Genomic DNA, 14,170 nt, shown 5'->3' on the forward strand with positions numbered 1-14,170 from the left:
ACAAATATATGTAATATAACCAAAATTCTAAATCCACCTAGTCATGAAATTTACCAAAAAAAGGGTAAAAACATAACTTTCACAATTACTCTTACCCAAAAAAGTCTCAACCTTGATTGATCCCACTCTAATTTCACAACAAAACCAATCTAACTATCCAACCCTTCTCATCATAGTTTCACCAAAAACACACATTCAAAAGTTTCACCAATCAAATTAAGACTAAAAAAATGTTGAAAGACCAAAGTGAAAAAAGTCCAAAACTTTTGGGGACAAATATGTAATTAAACACTTATAAAAAAGAAGGAAAGAAAAAAAACTAATGAAAAGTTAAAAAAATCTTTAGTTTTAATGAAAAATAACAAATAAATGTGTAGTAAATAATATCAGAAAAAAATAAAAATATGATTTTTCGTTAAAAGTAAATAATATCAATAGTGTTTCGTTAAAACTTAAAAAAAAAAAAAAAACTCAAGGGGTGCGAGGACCATTTGGTAAATTCACCCAATGGAGAGGAAGGAAATTAGGGTTTCCCCCGACCCTCACCTCCCTCTCGGTCCTCTATATATTGAGGCATCAGAGCAGCCGCTTCCTCCATTCTGAAGTTTGCTACCCTCTTCGCTCTTCGCATTTTCTGTGTTTTCTCCATCGTTTCCATCCAAATTTTTTGCTGGTTTTTTATTTTTTTTGAATCCGATGTGATACGAAATAGTTGTGTGCTTCACATGCTCTTCTTTTTTTTGAAATACTATCTGGTCATTGCGGGAAACGATGCATACCAGAAGGTTTCTGTAACATGCTCTTCTTCTTCCTCTCAATTTCTGGTATGCATCTTTCCCTCCAACTTTGCAAATATTTTTGTTTAAATGCTAATTGTTTGCTTGGTTTGTTGGGATCTTTTTATATTATTTTGATATGGGTTGTTGATTTTTCTTTTCTTGCGTTTTAGTTTGATTATATTGTGAATCAATGAGTAATTTCCATTGGGACTATAAGAAAAAAGAGTAATTTAATTCTCAGTACCCTGAATCTGATTAGTTGCTTCAAATTTGTCATAAAAATTTTAGGTGTTTTGTGTTCGACATATAAAGTGATAAATGTGTGTTGATACCCAAAAAGAAGATGAATTTAAAAGAATAGAATCTCTAGAGGGTTGCTTTAGGACCAACTGATGAAAAGGACCAGAGAAAAGGTTGTCAGATACACTCTTGGTCATGCATCTGTGAAGTTGTAAGAGCTCTAAGACTATCGCTGTAACATGGAGAAAGGGAGGTATGGGTATGGGTAGGGGATGAAAAAGCATTTCGTTTTCCATTTGCTTCCTGAAACCCGAGGGATTTCTGCGACTGCAGAGAGAGATGGGGGTGTCCTTTAGGTGCCCTTTAATTGTCACTTTTGTGATTTGTCCACCCTTGATTGTTGTGTGATTCATTCTCATGAGCGTTCTATGCACAAGGTTTCATGTTATTCCTTCCTTTTAATTTTGATATTGTTGTGCTTAATTTCTGTTGTATTTTATTGGGTGATTAGATTACGATTTACAATCCCCAATTTTTTATTTTTACTTTTAATGCCTCACTGCTGTTGCTTTTATTGTGTCGTATAGAACAAAGGCTTTTTTGAATGTTATTACCGCTGCGGTTTCTATGTGTTTGATACTGATCTTGGTCTTTCCCACATGCGCTCTTTTCTAAAGGTTTCATATTTTTCACAGGACCCGCTCACCCTATGGGCACCCGCGCCGGTGGGCTTGGCCCTTCCATCTCCTCCAACCGCAGGTGCATATATATATATCTGTCGAATCTACTTATTTGCATGTGTCTTTGTGTAGGGTTTGTTCCTGATCAGTTTTCCATCATTTTTAACAATCTATGCACTTATATTGCTTTGGATTAGGATTTCAAATTGAGGCTTAATACGTTTGTTTTGGAATTTTTGAGATTGTTGGAAATTTTAGGGTTTGATGATTTTTATTTCAAATATTCAGTTTTAAGAAGCATATTAACAATGCACAAGGAGGAGCCAAGGCAAGTGTAGCCACTGTAAACACTAAGGATTCCAGTATTGTTTCTGCGCAACACGACGTTGTACAAAATGGAGCCCGTGTACATCCCCAATTACATGGTACAGATTTCATAGTATCAGTTCTCTTTTAGTCTAGAAAATGTATGTGTTTGAAGGAGTTCGGGAATATTAGATAATTGTGTTCTTTTTTAACATCTGAGTTGCCCATTTTGTTTGATTTTCATTTCTTGGCAATGTTTTTCCTTCTACTGATTTAATGTAGGAGGTTCTGATACGCCCATTGCAAGCACACTTCCCGGACAGCTGAAGCTTCGGCCTTTCAGAAAAGCTCCCGAGCTTTTCCAAAGGCTCCGACTTCTCAGAGAAGCTCCCGAACTGTTCCAAAGGTTCCAAAGGCTCTGACTTCTCAAGAACACCACCTCTCTTTCATCAACAAAGCTTGATAATTTGTTTTATTTATTTATTTATTTTTTTGGAAAAGTTCCCGATTTTGATTTTTTTCAATTTTTGTTTTGTTTTGTTTTTGTTAATTGCAGCTGCCAGTAGCAATTTTCCCAGTACACATGCCCTCGATACAGCTCACGCTACTGTTCCCTGCACCGCTACAAGGTATGCATGCTGATTTGTCCATATTCTTATTTATTTTATTTTGTAATATTTAGCAAAATCAAACATTTGATCACCTTCTTTTGATTTTGGGTTTGGTGGGTTTGATGCGTACTGATAAATTTATTTGTTTTTGGTTGATCTGAAATTGGTGATTGCATAACACGTTGGAATGTGAATTTTCATGCGTTTTGTAATTCTGAGTTTGTTTGGATACTTTAATATGTTGGATTACCTAGATACTGGCCTTCCATGACTCCCTTGATTTATGCATGATGGAACTAAGTTACTTTAGAATAGTTAATTTTTCTGGTCTTCTTACTTTTGTTGGAATGTTGTTAATGTAATTTGTTAATTTTGGATATTTGTTTGTCATGGGTTCTGTAGAATTAGACTCCAATTGTGTCCTCTGGTTTTCTGATTTTTTTTCTCAATTAGGATTAGTTCTTACCAATTTCCTTTGAGATTTGTGCATGTGTGTTTGTTAATGCTCATTGCTCGGTGAGGCTTTCAGGGATGGGAGGTCATACCGATAGACATAGAGATAGAGATAGATAGAGGGAGACAGAAAGGGAGAGATAGAGGGAGATGGATAGAGAGGGAGAGGGAGAGAGGGAGACGACAGAGAGAGTGATAGAGAGGGAGAGGGAGAGGGAGGAGTGGGGATCTCATCACCATTGCTGCAGATCCTCGATTTCATGAGTGGGAGAGGGGGGACAGTCAGAGAAAAGCACGGGGGCCATCGGGATTTGAGGGAGAGGGGTAGGGATCGTGGCTAGGAGTTTGGGTTTGTCCTATCTCTCTCATCGCTTTCAGAATTCTATATATATATATATATATATGCCAATGGAAGTTAATAATTTTATTGTTCTCTGGGGTTGGTTTTGTTCATGAATAAAGTACTGTGTTTTCGCTATATTTTGGTTTCAAGAAGTTGATGGTTTTGGGTTATGTTCTTTTTTCCCCTTTTTGGCAATTCTCAGTGAGTGGCACTTTTTCCCAATGGAAGATGATAGTTCAAATGTGTCAATGGTTCTGGAAATGCGATTACAAGTTTACGTACATTCAGTCTACCAACAGCATTTCTATGCACACAACTCAGACACATGGATATGTTCCAATCTCAGCGACAAGCACTACTATGAGGCCACTACCATATGCGAATATCTTCATACATGTCAGTTCCCTTCTCAGACACATGGATATGTTCCAATCTCAGCGACAAGCACTACTATGAGGCCACTACCATATGCGAATATCTTCATACATGTCAGTTCCCTTTCTCACCCTCTTCATGTTTTATCCAATATTATGTTTTTTTATCTGATTTCATGTGTTTTCTTGACGCTTTTCCATTCTTTGATATGGGTAATTTGTTGTTATGTTTTCATGATCTGGTTCTTTTTTCAATTTGCATTTTGGTTGCCCAAGATTTCCAAGTTTTTTTTTTATAAAAATATAAGAACAAAACTGAACATCGAGTAGTTTATTATGATCAACTTTTTGAAGTGTCGGTAACACTTTGCTTTAGGAATATGTAATACTACCAGTCATTGTTTGATAATTCCTTATGTAATGAACGACTTGGACTTTACCATGAATTAATTTAATTTCTATTGCAGCAAATCTGGTCATTTTCTATGTAAGTTTCCCTTCATGGTTCAGTTCTGGCATTCCCCTCAAAACATCATTTGTGTCATTTCCTCTTTTTCTGTGTTCAGCTTACATACCTTACATACATATTGGAGACTACAACTACAAAAGATGTCAGTTGAATGTATATAAAAGCCAAGCTGCTTATCTTATCGACCTCATTCACTCATGTGTCCCTCTGTTCATTCATGATTGTTTTAAATTTATTTAGGTTAAATGTGTTTTATTCATGCAGTTACGTCTAAAACAGTTGATTCCCGCCGCAACACGCGGGCATATTTTCTATATAGACTAAGATTTGGTAATATATGGAGGTGAGACGAGCCATTTCATTCCGAACTAAGACCTAAGAATCTTTGCAGTTCTTATCCTTTAAATTTTGCATTTTTTAAAAATATTTATTAATTTTTTGGTGATGCAGATAGATGAACATGTTCGAAGGGAAATCATGAACCATAGATCACTGAAGCATCCGAATATCCTTCGATCCAAAGAGGTTAGTGATCATAAACTATTTTCATTTTGTATTTTTTTTAAATATTTATTTATTTTTGGTGATGCAGATGCAGATGGATGAACATGTTCAAAGGGAAATCATAAACCATAAATCACTGAAGAATCTGAATATCATTCGATTCAAAGAGGTCAGTGATCACTATTCAATCCTTTTTTAGGTTTCAAACGATACTATTAAATGGTTTTCAACATTGGATTTAATAAACCTCTAATACAGGTTTAGAGTTTTGGTTTGGCTTTGATGTTTTCCACTATCACAGATTTTCCCTGATTCTTTCTATTTTTATTATACTTATAAATGAAATTGTTCCCTGGATTGCAGTTACTTTTCAGCATCCGACAACACTGATAGCATTTGATGTACACTTAACTTTTGAAACCCAATCGGAATTATGTTCCAGTCAATATTGAGGATCCAGGTAGTTCTAGGTCTCTCTTTTCTCTCTTTCCCCCTCCCTATATGTAGTTTAATATAATTGAACAGCTCTATTTATTTAAGATTTAGTTGCGTTCGTCATTACTGAAATTTGTTGCAAGAAATTGGGGGATGAATTTGGTTTCGGGGGAATGTTATCCTTTTTTATTCTTATACTGCACAGAAAAAAAAGAAGCAATGCATTGGGTGCAAGTATGTGTTTTTTATCATTTATTTCTGTAGTTTGAAAGTCAATTGTGTTTTTGTTGCCGCATCGTATAATTATTCAAAATGCCCTTTTTAGCATTTCAATACCATTTGCATGTCATTGTTAGCACTTTGAATACCTTATCCCCAATGTCAAGATCATGCAAAACAATGTGACATTGCCTCTCTGTTTTTGGTATCTTTGTTTATCTCTTTGACAGACGAGTGCATGGTTGTCACTTAATCACATTACGTGTTTCTTTATCAAACTGTATACGATTTCTGATTCTTTCACGTATCAGACAATATAACGAACTTGAACCCAAAGAAGACAATAAATGTCAGGCAGCTATGTACAGGTGACATACAAGCATCTGTATTTCATTCGAAAATCAGGTGAAATACAGGTGTTTTTATCTGCAAAAAATTCGGATATGGTATCCTAATAACTTTCTCATGCTATTCTATTTGATTCTTTAATAAAAGTTTTGTAGTTTTTAGATTTGGTGGATCTTAGTAAATTAGGTAGTAAAAAGTACTCTTTTGCTTATTCTCAATGTAGTCAAATTTTCTCAAGACAATTTGAGCGGGGACATATGTCTTATATATAAACGTTTCTTTTGGTTGTGAAGATACACTATGGAGTGTGCATATTTGAATTGTCAATTTCCTCAAGTGTATTCAATCTCCCATTTCATTATATAGACCTCACGTGGTACTTAATTGTTCTCCACTAAGATCCATGCTTCAGTACAATCGAATGAAAAAAAAAAAAAAAAAAAAAGACCATTGCAATGTTCGTATTTCGTATATCTTATTTATAACTATGTTTTCTATTGCAAATTATTGCCACAACAATTTATATACGCGAGGTCCATGTAGCTATTATGCATGCATTATTTTCTTCTAAGTGAGGATACGGGAAGTTTTCCTCATTATGCTCCTATGCCCAGTTGATCGGGTGTATATGACTTGCAGTGAGCTCAGGGACACAGATTGGTTAGTTCATCCATGATGCTGAGCCCTATCTTGAATGGTATCTTGGCCGTTGCGTTTTAGATGCTTAGGTCTGTGATTGAAGTGTTATTTGTAGTTTTTTTTTTTTTTTTTCAGAATTCATAATTCATAATATTTGCAACTATAAAAAACAATCTACTTGTAAACTTCTGTTTCTCTTTTCTTTGTTTTCATGAGAAATTAATTGTCATTGGCAGCACTATAAAAAACAATCTTTCTGCATTATTCTCTGCTTCATACATAATTACATGATTTTAGGTTTAATATCTAGCTTTTTAGTAGTAGATTACTTATATGGGTCTTTAACTACAATATCAAATTTCTTACTCTTTTCATGTTTTTACTTTTGACTTGCTGATATCTATTTTAGAATGTGGAATTATATCTAATATTTGTTTATTTCCTGACTCTGTTAATGCCTCACTGTCTGTAGATTTTAAATTTTGGTAAGAACCATGAAAATGACTGAAAAGCATGATGTTGTTTTCGAAATATATATTAGCACCCTCTTCTCACCCAACCACCAAAATCAGGTGGATTGACTTGAGGTGTTTTCAGATATTGTAATTGAATGAACAATTAGGTTACACTTTAACAAAAATGTGTAAAAAGGGTTGATAACCGCATTTTTAAGAGAGAAGTACTATTTTGTCTAACCCTTTTGAGTTCCCATATATTTTCATTGTTTCATTTATACATCTGTTGGAGGATTGGAGGGGATTGGGAGGCAGATGAGTGAGACTTCTGATGGTTACATAGAAATAAATGGTCTCTCACATCTTGAACCAGATTATTGTTGGATTGGCAGGTATGAATGATACTAGCCTTTTTTTAGAGGAACTATGCTTTCCATTTCAATCAAAATATTCTGTTATTAGAAGCAATTACATAGAGTTTGGCCAACTAAAATGGCTGGACAGAAAAAATGGTCCTAATTGTTCACTCTCTAATGATGTTGGCAAGTAACGTTGATTGTTCTAAACGCTGGCGGTGCTTCTGTTTTCCACAATGTAAGCCAAAGATTACGCGATGGTGCTCAATTTGGATTTGTTGCATAGCTAGAAGGATGATCTTGCAGTAATTGTTGAAGACCGTTATATGCCAAGGTATTGATTCTTTCGAATCTTAGTTAAAAAAAAAAGAAGTTAGATTTATATATATTTTGCATCATTATAATTAGTCTATTTGGGTTAGCTTAAGATTACAGAGAACAGCCTGCTACATGGGGGAATAAATCTTTCTTATAGCATGCATATCCGTATATAGCAAGCAAAGTTTCACTTACTTGGTTCTTAGGCACCAGACCGGCTTTCCTTTAGCTTATAATTAGCTGCTCATGAATTCTTGGCATCTTATTTTATTCTTCTTATTGGGGTGTTTTACAGCACCGTAGATTTTTTCAAGGAGCTTCCTCAGTTTGTTGTCAAGGCTGGTTCAATTTTAAGTAATATTTATGGTGTAGATTGGGAAAACAAACTTGAGGTATTAATTTTTCAGAGATAGTTTATGCTTGAAATTTGCCCTGTTTTTATATCTTCCAACATTCTGTTTTCTTGGAGTTATTGTGTGCTTGAAAACTTGCTGAAACAACAATGGAACAGTTATTTTGTTTTTTGTTAACTGCTGAAACAGGTGCTAGGCCTACAGGTTATATATTTTGCTACCTTAACTGCAAGGGTAAAATATGTCTGGACTCATCTTGCTTTTGTTTCTTACGGAAATAGGCATCCTGCATTTTTTTTTCTTTGAACATTAGTGCTTGAAAGCTTAGCTGCTGAAACAAAATCGTGACACTTTTAATGTTTTTTGTTAACTACTGAAAGAGGCGGCTGGCCTACAGGACATATTTTGCCATCTTAACTTCAGAGGCAATATATGTGTGAACTGCATGTTGTTTCTATTTCTTATGGAAACAGAGAATTTTTTGCAATCACATCTTTTGTAATCAAGAACGTTCAACTTCGTTCTGTTAATTGTGCAATATCTTTTCATATCAGCTATGTTGAATGTATTCAAAAATCAAGATGCTTATCTTACCGACTATTTTCACTCATCTATCCTTCTATTCATTCATGATTATGTTTAATTTATTCGGGTTAAATGTGTCTTATTCATGCAGTTAAGGCTGGTGCATTCAAGTCCCGCATCAACGCGCGGACATATTTTCTAGTAACAACTAATTCATCTGTTATGCGCTAAGGCGGTGTGTTATCTACACCCATTTTTAGTTTTCACACACCTCAATTTCAGCCATTGGATCAAATGATTTAAGAAGATCTAAGGACATAAATTAACAATTAGTGTGTGGATAGTATCATCCTACTCTATAATATCTTTTTTAGTTTTCATACATTTCCTCAATTTCAGTCGTCGGATCAAATGACTTGAAGAAGATCTAATGACATAAATTGGATAGCACCATTCTACTCTAAAATATCATTTTTTGTTTTCACACGCCTTCTCAATGAGTGGATAACACCACCCTACTCTAAAATATCTTTTTTAGTTTTCACACATTTCCTCAATTTCAATCGTTGGATCAAGTGACTTGAAGAAGATCTAAGGACAGAAATTAACAATGAGTGTGGATAGCACCACTCTACTCTAAAATATCTTTTTTAGTTTTCACATCTCAATTTCAACCGTCAGATCAAATTACTTGAAGAAGATCTAAGGATATAAATTAACAATGAGTGTGTGGATAGCACCACTCTACTCTTAACATATCTTTTTTAGTTTTCACACCTCCACAATTTTAACCATCATATCAAATGATTCACAGAAAATCTAGGGACATAAATTAACAATGAGTGTGGATAGCACCATCCTACTCTAAAATGTTTTTTTTAGTCCATTCCAAACATCACATCACTCTTTCATCTTTTTCAGCTACCCTATGTAGAAATAGAAAATGAGGGAGTAGGATTCTCTATCCCTTCCTCCCCTCCCCTCCTATTTGAACTGTCATGGTTAAGTCACGTTAACATCTTATATTAATTTTTTAATAGAAATAGAAAGACAAAATAGAGAATATAAGATGAGGGGATGGAAAAGGATGAAAAGAAGAGGGGAGAGAATCTAAGTCCGAAAATGAGGGCACTCCGGTCCTTGATTAGCATCAGACAGCTCTTCAAGAGGTTGACGGGAGCTAAAGCATGCGGTGCCTCACCTGTTGCTGAAGAACCAAATATCAAGGTGGAGTACAACATTTTTCGGTCCCACTCCAAACACGTCATTTTATTTTGCTTTCACCTAGAGGACGAACAGAGAGCCAGGAAAATGATGGCTACTAACCCCACCGGGATTATGGATTAGTTTTCTCATGTCAATATCCTCACCGCCAGTGCATATCTCGTCTGGAAATCCAATCGAGCACTATTCAAGGCTAAGGAGAGTGGTCTGAAAGAAGTTTTGAAGGGTGAAATTTGTTGCTTCAGCCCGTAGACTCAGAAGCACTTTGCTTCCCTGGTTTGCCAGTCCGGTAAAAACACAGCTCGTATTAAGTATTTGGAACTGATCATAAACCATTTCTTGAAACATGGACTCCCAAAGGGCAACGACAATTGCAATTCACATTTGAGAGGAGGGGGAGACCTCTTTGGGAGTCCATGTTTTGCGAAACGGTTTGTGACCAATCTAGGTACTTAATACGAGCTGTGTTCTCACCAGACTAGCGAACCAGGGAAGCAAAGTGCTTCTGAGTCTGCGGGCTAAAGCAACAGGTTTCACCTTTCAAAACTTCTTTCAGACCACTTTCCTTAGCCTTAAATATTGTTCGGCCGGATTTCCAGACGAGATCTGCACTGTCGGCGATGATGTTGACATGGGAAAGACAATCCATAATCCAGGGGGATAGCAGTCATCATTTTCCTGGCTCTCTATTCATCATCTGGGTGGATGCAAAATCGGATGACGTGTTTGGGGTGGGACGGGGAAATGTTGTACTCCACCTTGACATTTGGTTCTTCGGCGGCAGCTGAGGCACCGCCTGCTCTGGCTCCTTTCAACCTCTTGAAGAGTTGTCTGATGCTGCCCGCGGATTGGAATGCCCTCATTTTCGGACTAAGATTCTTTCCATTCCCTCATCTCATATTCTCTATTTTCTCTTTCTATATAGTTAATATAAGATGTTGACGTGATTTAATCGTGACCGTTCAAATATGAGAGGAGGGAAAGGGAGGGAAGAAAAAAATCCTACTCCCTCTTTTTTTATTTTTGCATAGGGCAGCCGGGAGAGAGGAGGGTGCACACTCATTGTTAATTTCTGTTCTTAGATTTTCTTCAAGTCATTTGATCCGACGGTTGAAATTGAGGAGGTATGTGAAAACTAAAAAGGACATTTTAGAGTAGGGTGGTGCTATCCACACTCATTGTTAATTTCTTTCCTTAGATCTTTTTCAAGTCATTTGATCCAACGGCTGAAATTGTGGAGGTGTGAGAAAACTAAAAAAGATATTTTAGAGTAGGATGGTGCTATCTACACACTTATTGTTAATTTCTATTTTTAGATCTTTTTAAGTCATTTGATCCTTGAAATTGAAGAGGTGTGTGAAAACTAAAAAATATATTTTAGAGTAGGGTGGTGCTATCCACACACAAATTGAAGATGTGTGTGAAAACTCAAAATGATATTTTAGATTATGGTGGTGCTATCCACACACTCATTATTAATTTCTGTCCTTAGATGTTCAAGGCATTTGAACGCTGAAATTGAGGAAATGGGTGAAAACTAAAAAGATATTTTAGAGTAGCATGGTGCTATCCACACACTTATTGTTAATTTATGTGCTTAGATTTTCTTCAACTCATTTGATCCGATGGCCGAAATTGAGGTGTGAGAAAACTAAAAATGATATTTTACAGTAGGGTGGTGCTATCCACACACTCATTGTTAATTTTTGTCCTTAGCCCTTCTTTAAATCATTTGATCCGACGGCTGAAATTGAAGAGGTGCGTGAAAACTAAAAATGGGTGTGAATAGCACACCCGTTTAGAGCATAACAGACAGATTAGTTGTTATTTGAGATCATACGGCCATAGAAAATAGAATATGTTTGTGGCTAACTTGTTGGAGTTCATCCAAGTTATAGCGGCAGGCTGGCTTGAGGAGAGTTGGGTTTGAGTGGTTTGACTCAATATCCTTTTTACCATTTCAGGCTTTGGTTCATCCATGGTATCTAACTCATCTAAAATGTTGCTTCAACCTTTAGAAAAGTAATGCCTCATATTCGTAGCTGCTTAGCAGTCAAGGTGAATAAAAGGGAAAACCAATGTGTACAAGCAAGAGCCGAGGCAGCTGTGCTTCTTAAGCAATTTGATTTCCCAGTTTGTACGGCACTTGTTTAAGTTTGCCGTTCAGATTACATATTATCTTGTTGACACATCACGGCTTTAACCGAAGAAAACGTATTCAATCTTGTATTGTTACTGTTGAGTTGCGTGAGCAAAACTCAAAAGGAAATTAGTAGACATTTCAAAAATAGGTTATCCTGTTATTTTTCTTATCCAGGCCCTAATGTGTTTTAGTAATTGTGAAGGCATAAATGTGAACTGTTTTTTGTTCACAAGTGGAATCTCAACAAAGCAAATGCATTGAAAAGGAAATTCCAATAATTCCTTTTAAAAGTGTCTTGTAATACATTGATGTGCATCTGATAACATATTGCCCGTATTTTGGCAGGTTGACAGCATAAAGGTGAAGCTGATTGAGAAGTTGGAACAACCTGTTGCTGGCTTTCGAGTGGCACGGTTCCTGCGACTGCACACGAAGTATACATCTTAAGATTTCTGGGGAGTGATTATTCACACCATTAAAGATACTAGAACAAAGTGTAAGAGAAAGTTGGAACACCCTTGTGCTTCATGGTTGCTCTCTGCTTCGTTGCATATACCCTCCCTCTCTCTTTTATGTCTATAACTCATAACTGCGCTGATGAAGACTGACTTATTTGCACTCAGTTTAGACTTCTGTTGGTGAGTTTGCGGAGGCTGTCCTTGCTTATCGGGTAATATTTCCTGATTCGGATACGCAACTAACCGAGCTTGCACAAGACCTGGTTACCTGGTAAGGGAGTTTGTTAATTTAAAACACTTTGTTGTACGGTAGCAGTTTGCTCACGAAATGTAATTGCTGTTTGTTTAGGCACTTGGAAAACCACTGAGCAATACACAAAGACATAAATTTGGTCAGCAGATGTACTACGAGCTCTTCATATCCTCTGGTCCAAGCAATAACTAGTTCCTTGTGTGGTCGTGGCCTTGGAGGCTATGAATATGGACCTGCTTTTGTTCCTCAAGTAGCCAACTAATGAACTAGTTATTGCTTGAACCAGCATGGGTCTGGTATAGGACCAACACCATCTGACTGTTGTCGCAAATTGCAGGAGTCGGTTGTAACGACAACCTTGGTAAAACTTTGCCTTGAAAGCTTGCAAGAATTTGCTCAATTGCTCATCATACACCCCTCTTTTCTTTCTCAACGCCATCATCCATTACTCATTAGTGAGCCAAAAGTGTGTACGACCACCAAACAATTGCTCATAAATAAACAACCAAGGCCAAATGCTCATCATACACCCCTCGTTTCTTTCTCAACGCCATTATCCATTACTCATTAGTGAGCCAAGTGTGTACGACCACCAAACAATTTCTCATAAATAAGCAACCAAGGCCAAATGCCTGTTTCCCTTTAAGCAAAAAAGTTGAAATTTTTACCAAAGTTGATTTTACGCAGGTAATGCATTCTTCTCCTAATGCTCATTGTTTCATAAAAATATGATAATACTCAAGAAATGAAATACGATTCGAAGAATAATGATATTTTCAAGTTAAATTACGAGTAAAGTTCATAGATAGCTCCCAACAAAACCTTAATCCAAAGCAAATTTGTCCTATAGTAAATCCTTTTTGCATGTGGATTTACTACTTTGAGCAACAAAGCTAACTACACGCCAAAATCACACCTATTTATTCATCATCTTTATTCAATCCTGAGCCCAACTAGTGCAAGTCGAATCATTCTTGGACCAACCATTCTCAACATCTACCTCAATGCCACAATCTTTCCATAGGCAACCTCGGAAAAGCTTGAACTCCGGGTCATCAGGCCCGCCAAAATTGCTCAGCTGCCATTTAAAGAGAGAGATGCAACACTTGTCAATATTTATGTAGAGACAGATGATCTAGCATCTGTTTTCCATTCCAAGGATTGACGACACCAACACAACAACCGCCCGAAGCAACCACTGGCATTGCTCATCAGAAATGCCACGACCAATTGCACTTGCGCGAAAATTTGAATGATTAAAAACTGTAGAACCTCCGTTTGGATATCTCACTGCAACCTCGTCACAGGCACTAGGACCTAACTCATAGAAATATTATATGTTATTAGCTAGTTACAATAATTACGTATTAGATAGCAAGAAAATTATTATTATTCTAGGCATTGAAGCCCCAACAAGAAGCACAAGCAGAGTACAAAACTAAATTAAAAGGGCGCCGTTTATACTTACTCCTTTTGTCAGATAAAGCAGAGTACGTGGACTGGGGTACTGCAAATTAATAAGAAAAAACATAAATGACTATAAAAAAAGATTGAAAGGCTGTTTCATATTTGATCAAACAAATCATCTCACAGATTGACATATTATTTAAACAATCAAATTCCCAGCATAATTACTCACCAGTGGAAATGGAACTCGAACTTGAACTCCAACGTGAACTTGAACG

The 14,170-nt window shown here is 36.4% G+C and overlaps 1 protein-coding gene across 13 annotated transcripts; it reads left to right on the forward strand.

Annotated features, from left to right (window-relative positions):
- The first annotated feature begins 610 nt into the window (after window positions 1-610).
- LOC137741968 (retinoblastoma-related protein 1-like) lies at window positions 611-12,893 on the forward strand. 13 transcript variants are annotated; one of them, XM_068481675.1, is made up of 13 exons: window positions 611-824; window positions 1,715-1,778; window positions 1,988-2,124; window positions 2,288-2,411; window positions 2,562-2,634; window positions 3,615-3,900; window positions 4,706-4,780; window positions 4,848-4,928; window positions 5,123-7,545; window positions 7,825-7,921; window positions 12,120-12,270; window positions 12,398-12,503; window positions 12,582-12,893. In XM_068481675.1, the coding sequence occupies exons 6-9, from the start codon at window positions 3,634-3,636 to the stop codon at window positions 5,147-5,149; spliced, it is 450 nt and encodes a 149-aa protein (XP_068337776.1). In that variant the 5' UTR covers window positions 611-824; window positions 1,715-1,778; window positions 1,988-2,124; window positions 2,288-2,411; window positions 2,562-2,634; window positions 3,615-3,633; the 3' UTR covers window positions 5,150-7,545; window positions 7,825-7,921; window positions 12,120-12,270; window positions 12,398-12,503; window positions 12,582-12,893. The 13 variants fall into 13 exon arrangements, with proteins under 13 accessions (XP_068337776.1, XP_068337775.1, XP_068337779.1 ...); XM_068481674.1 differs by having other exon boundaries at window positions 12,120-12,503; XM_068481678.1 differs by lacking the exon at window positions 7,825-7,921 and having other exon boundaries at window positions 5,123-7,247; window positions 7,455-7,545; window positions 12,120-12,503.
- The last annotated feature ends 1,277 nt before the right edge of the window (window positions 12,894-14,170 follow it).

Source organism: Pyrus communis, chromosome 8 (genome assembly GCF_963583255.1).
Source record: "Pyrus communis chromosome 8, drPyrComm1.1, whole genome shotgun sequence".
Classification (NCBI taxonomy): Eukaryota; Viridiplantae; Streptophyta; class Magnoliopsida; order Rosales; family Rosaceae; genus Pyrus; species Pyrus communis.

Excerpts from the sequence above, each read along its gene's own strand:
- LOC137741968 (XM_068481674.1), top strand. The coding sequence starts at position 3,634 with ATGGAAGATGATAGTTCAAATGTGTCAATGGTTCTGGAAATGCGATTA. Across the intron at positions 3,901-4,705 it reads ATGCGAATATCTTCATACAT|ATAGATGAACATGTTCGAAG; the intron begins GTCAGTTCCCTT and ends TTGGTGATGCAG. Across the intron at positions 4,781-4,847 it reads ATATCCTTCGATCCAAAGAG|ATGCAGATGGATGAACATGT; the intron begins GTTAGTGATCAT and ends TTGGTGATGCAG.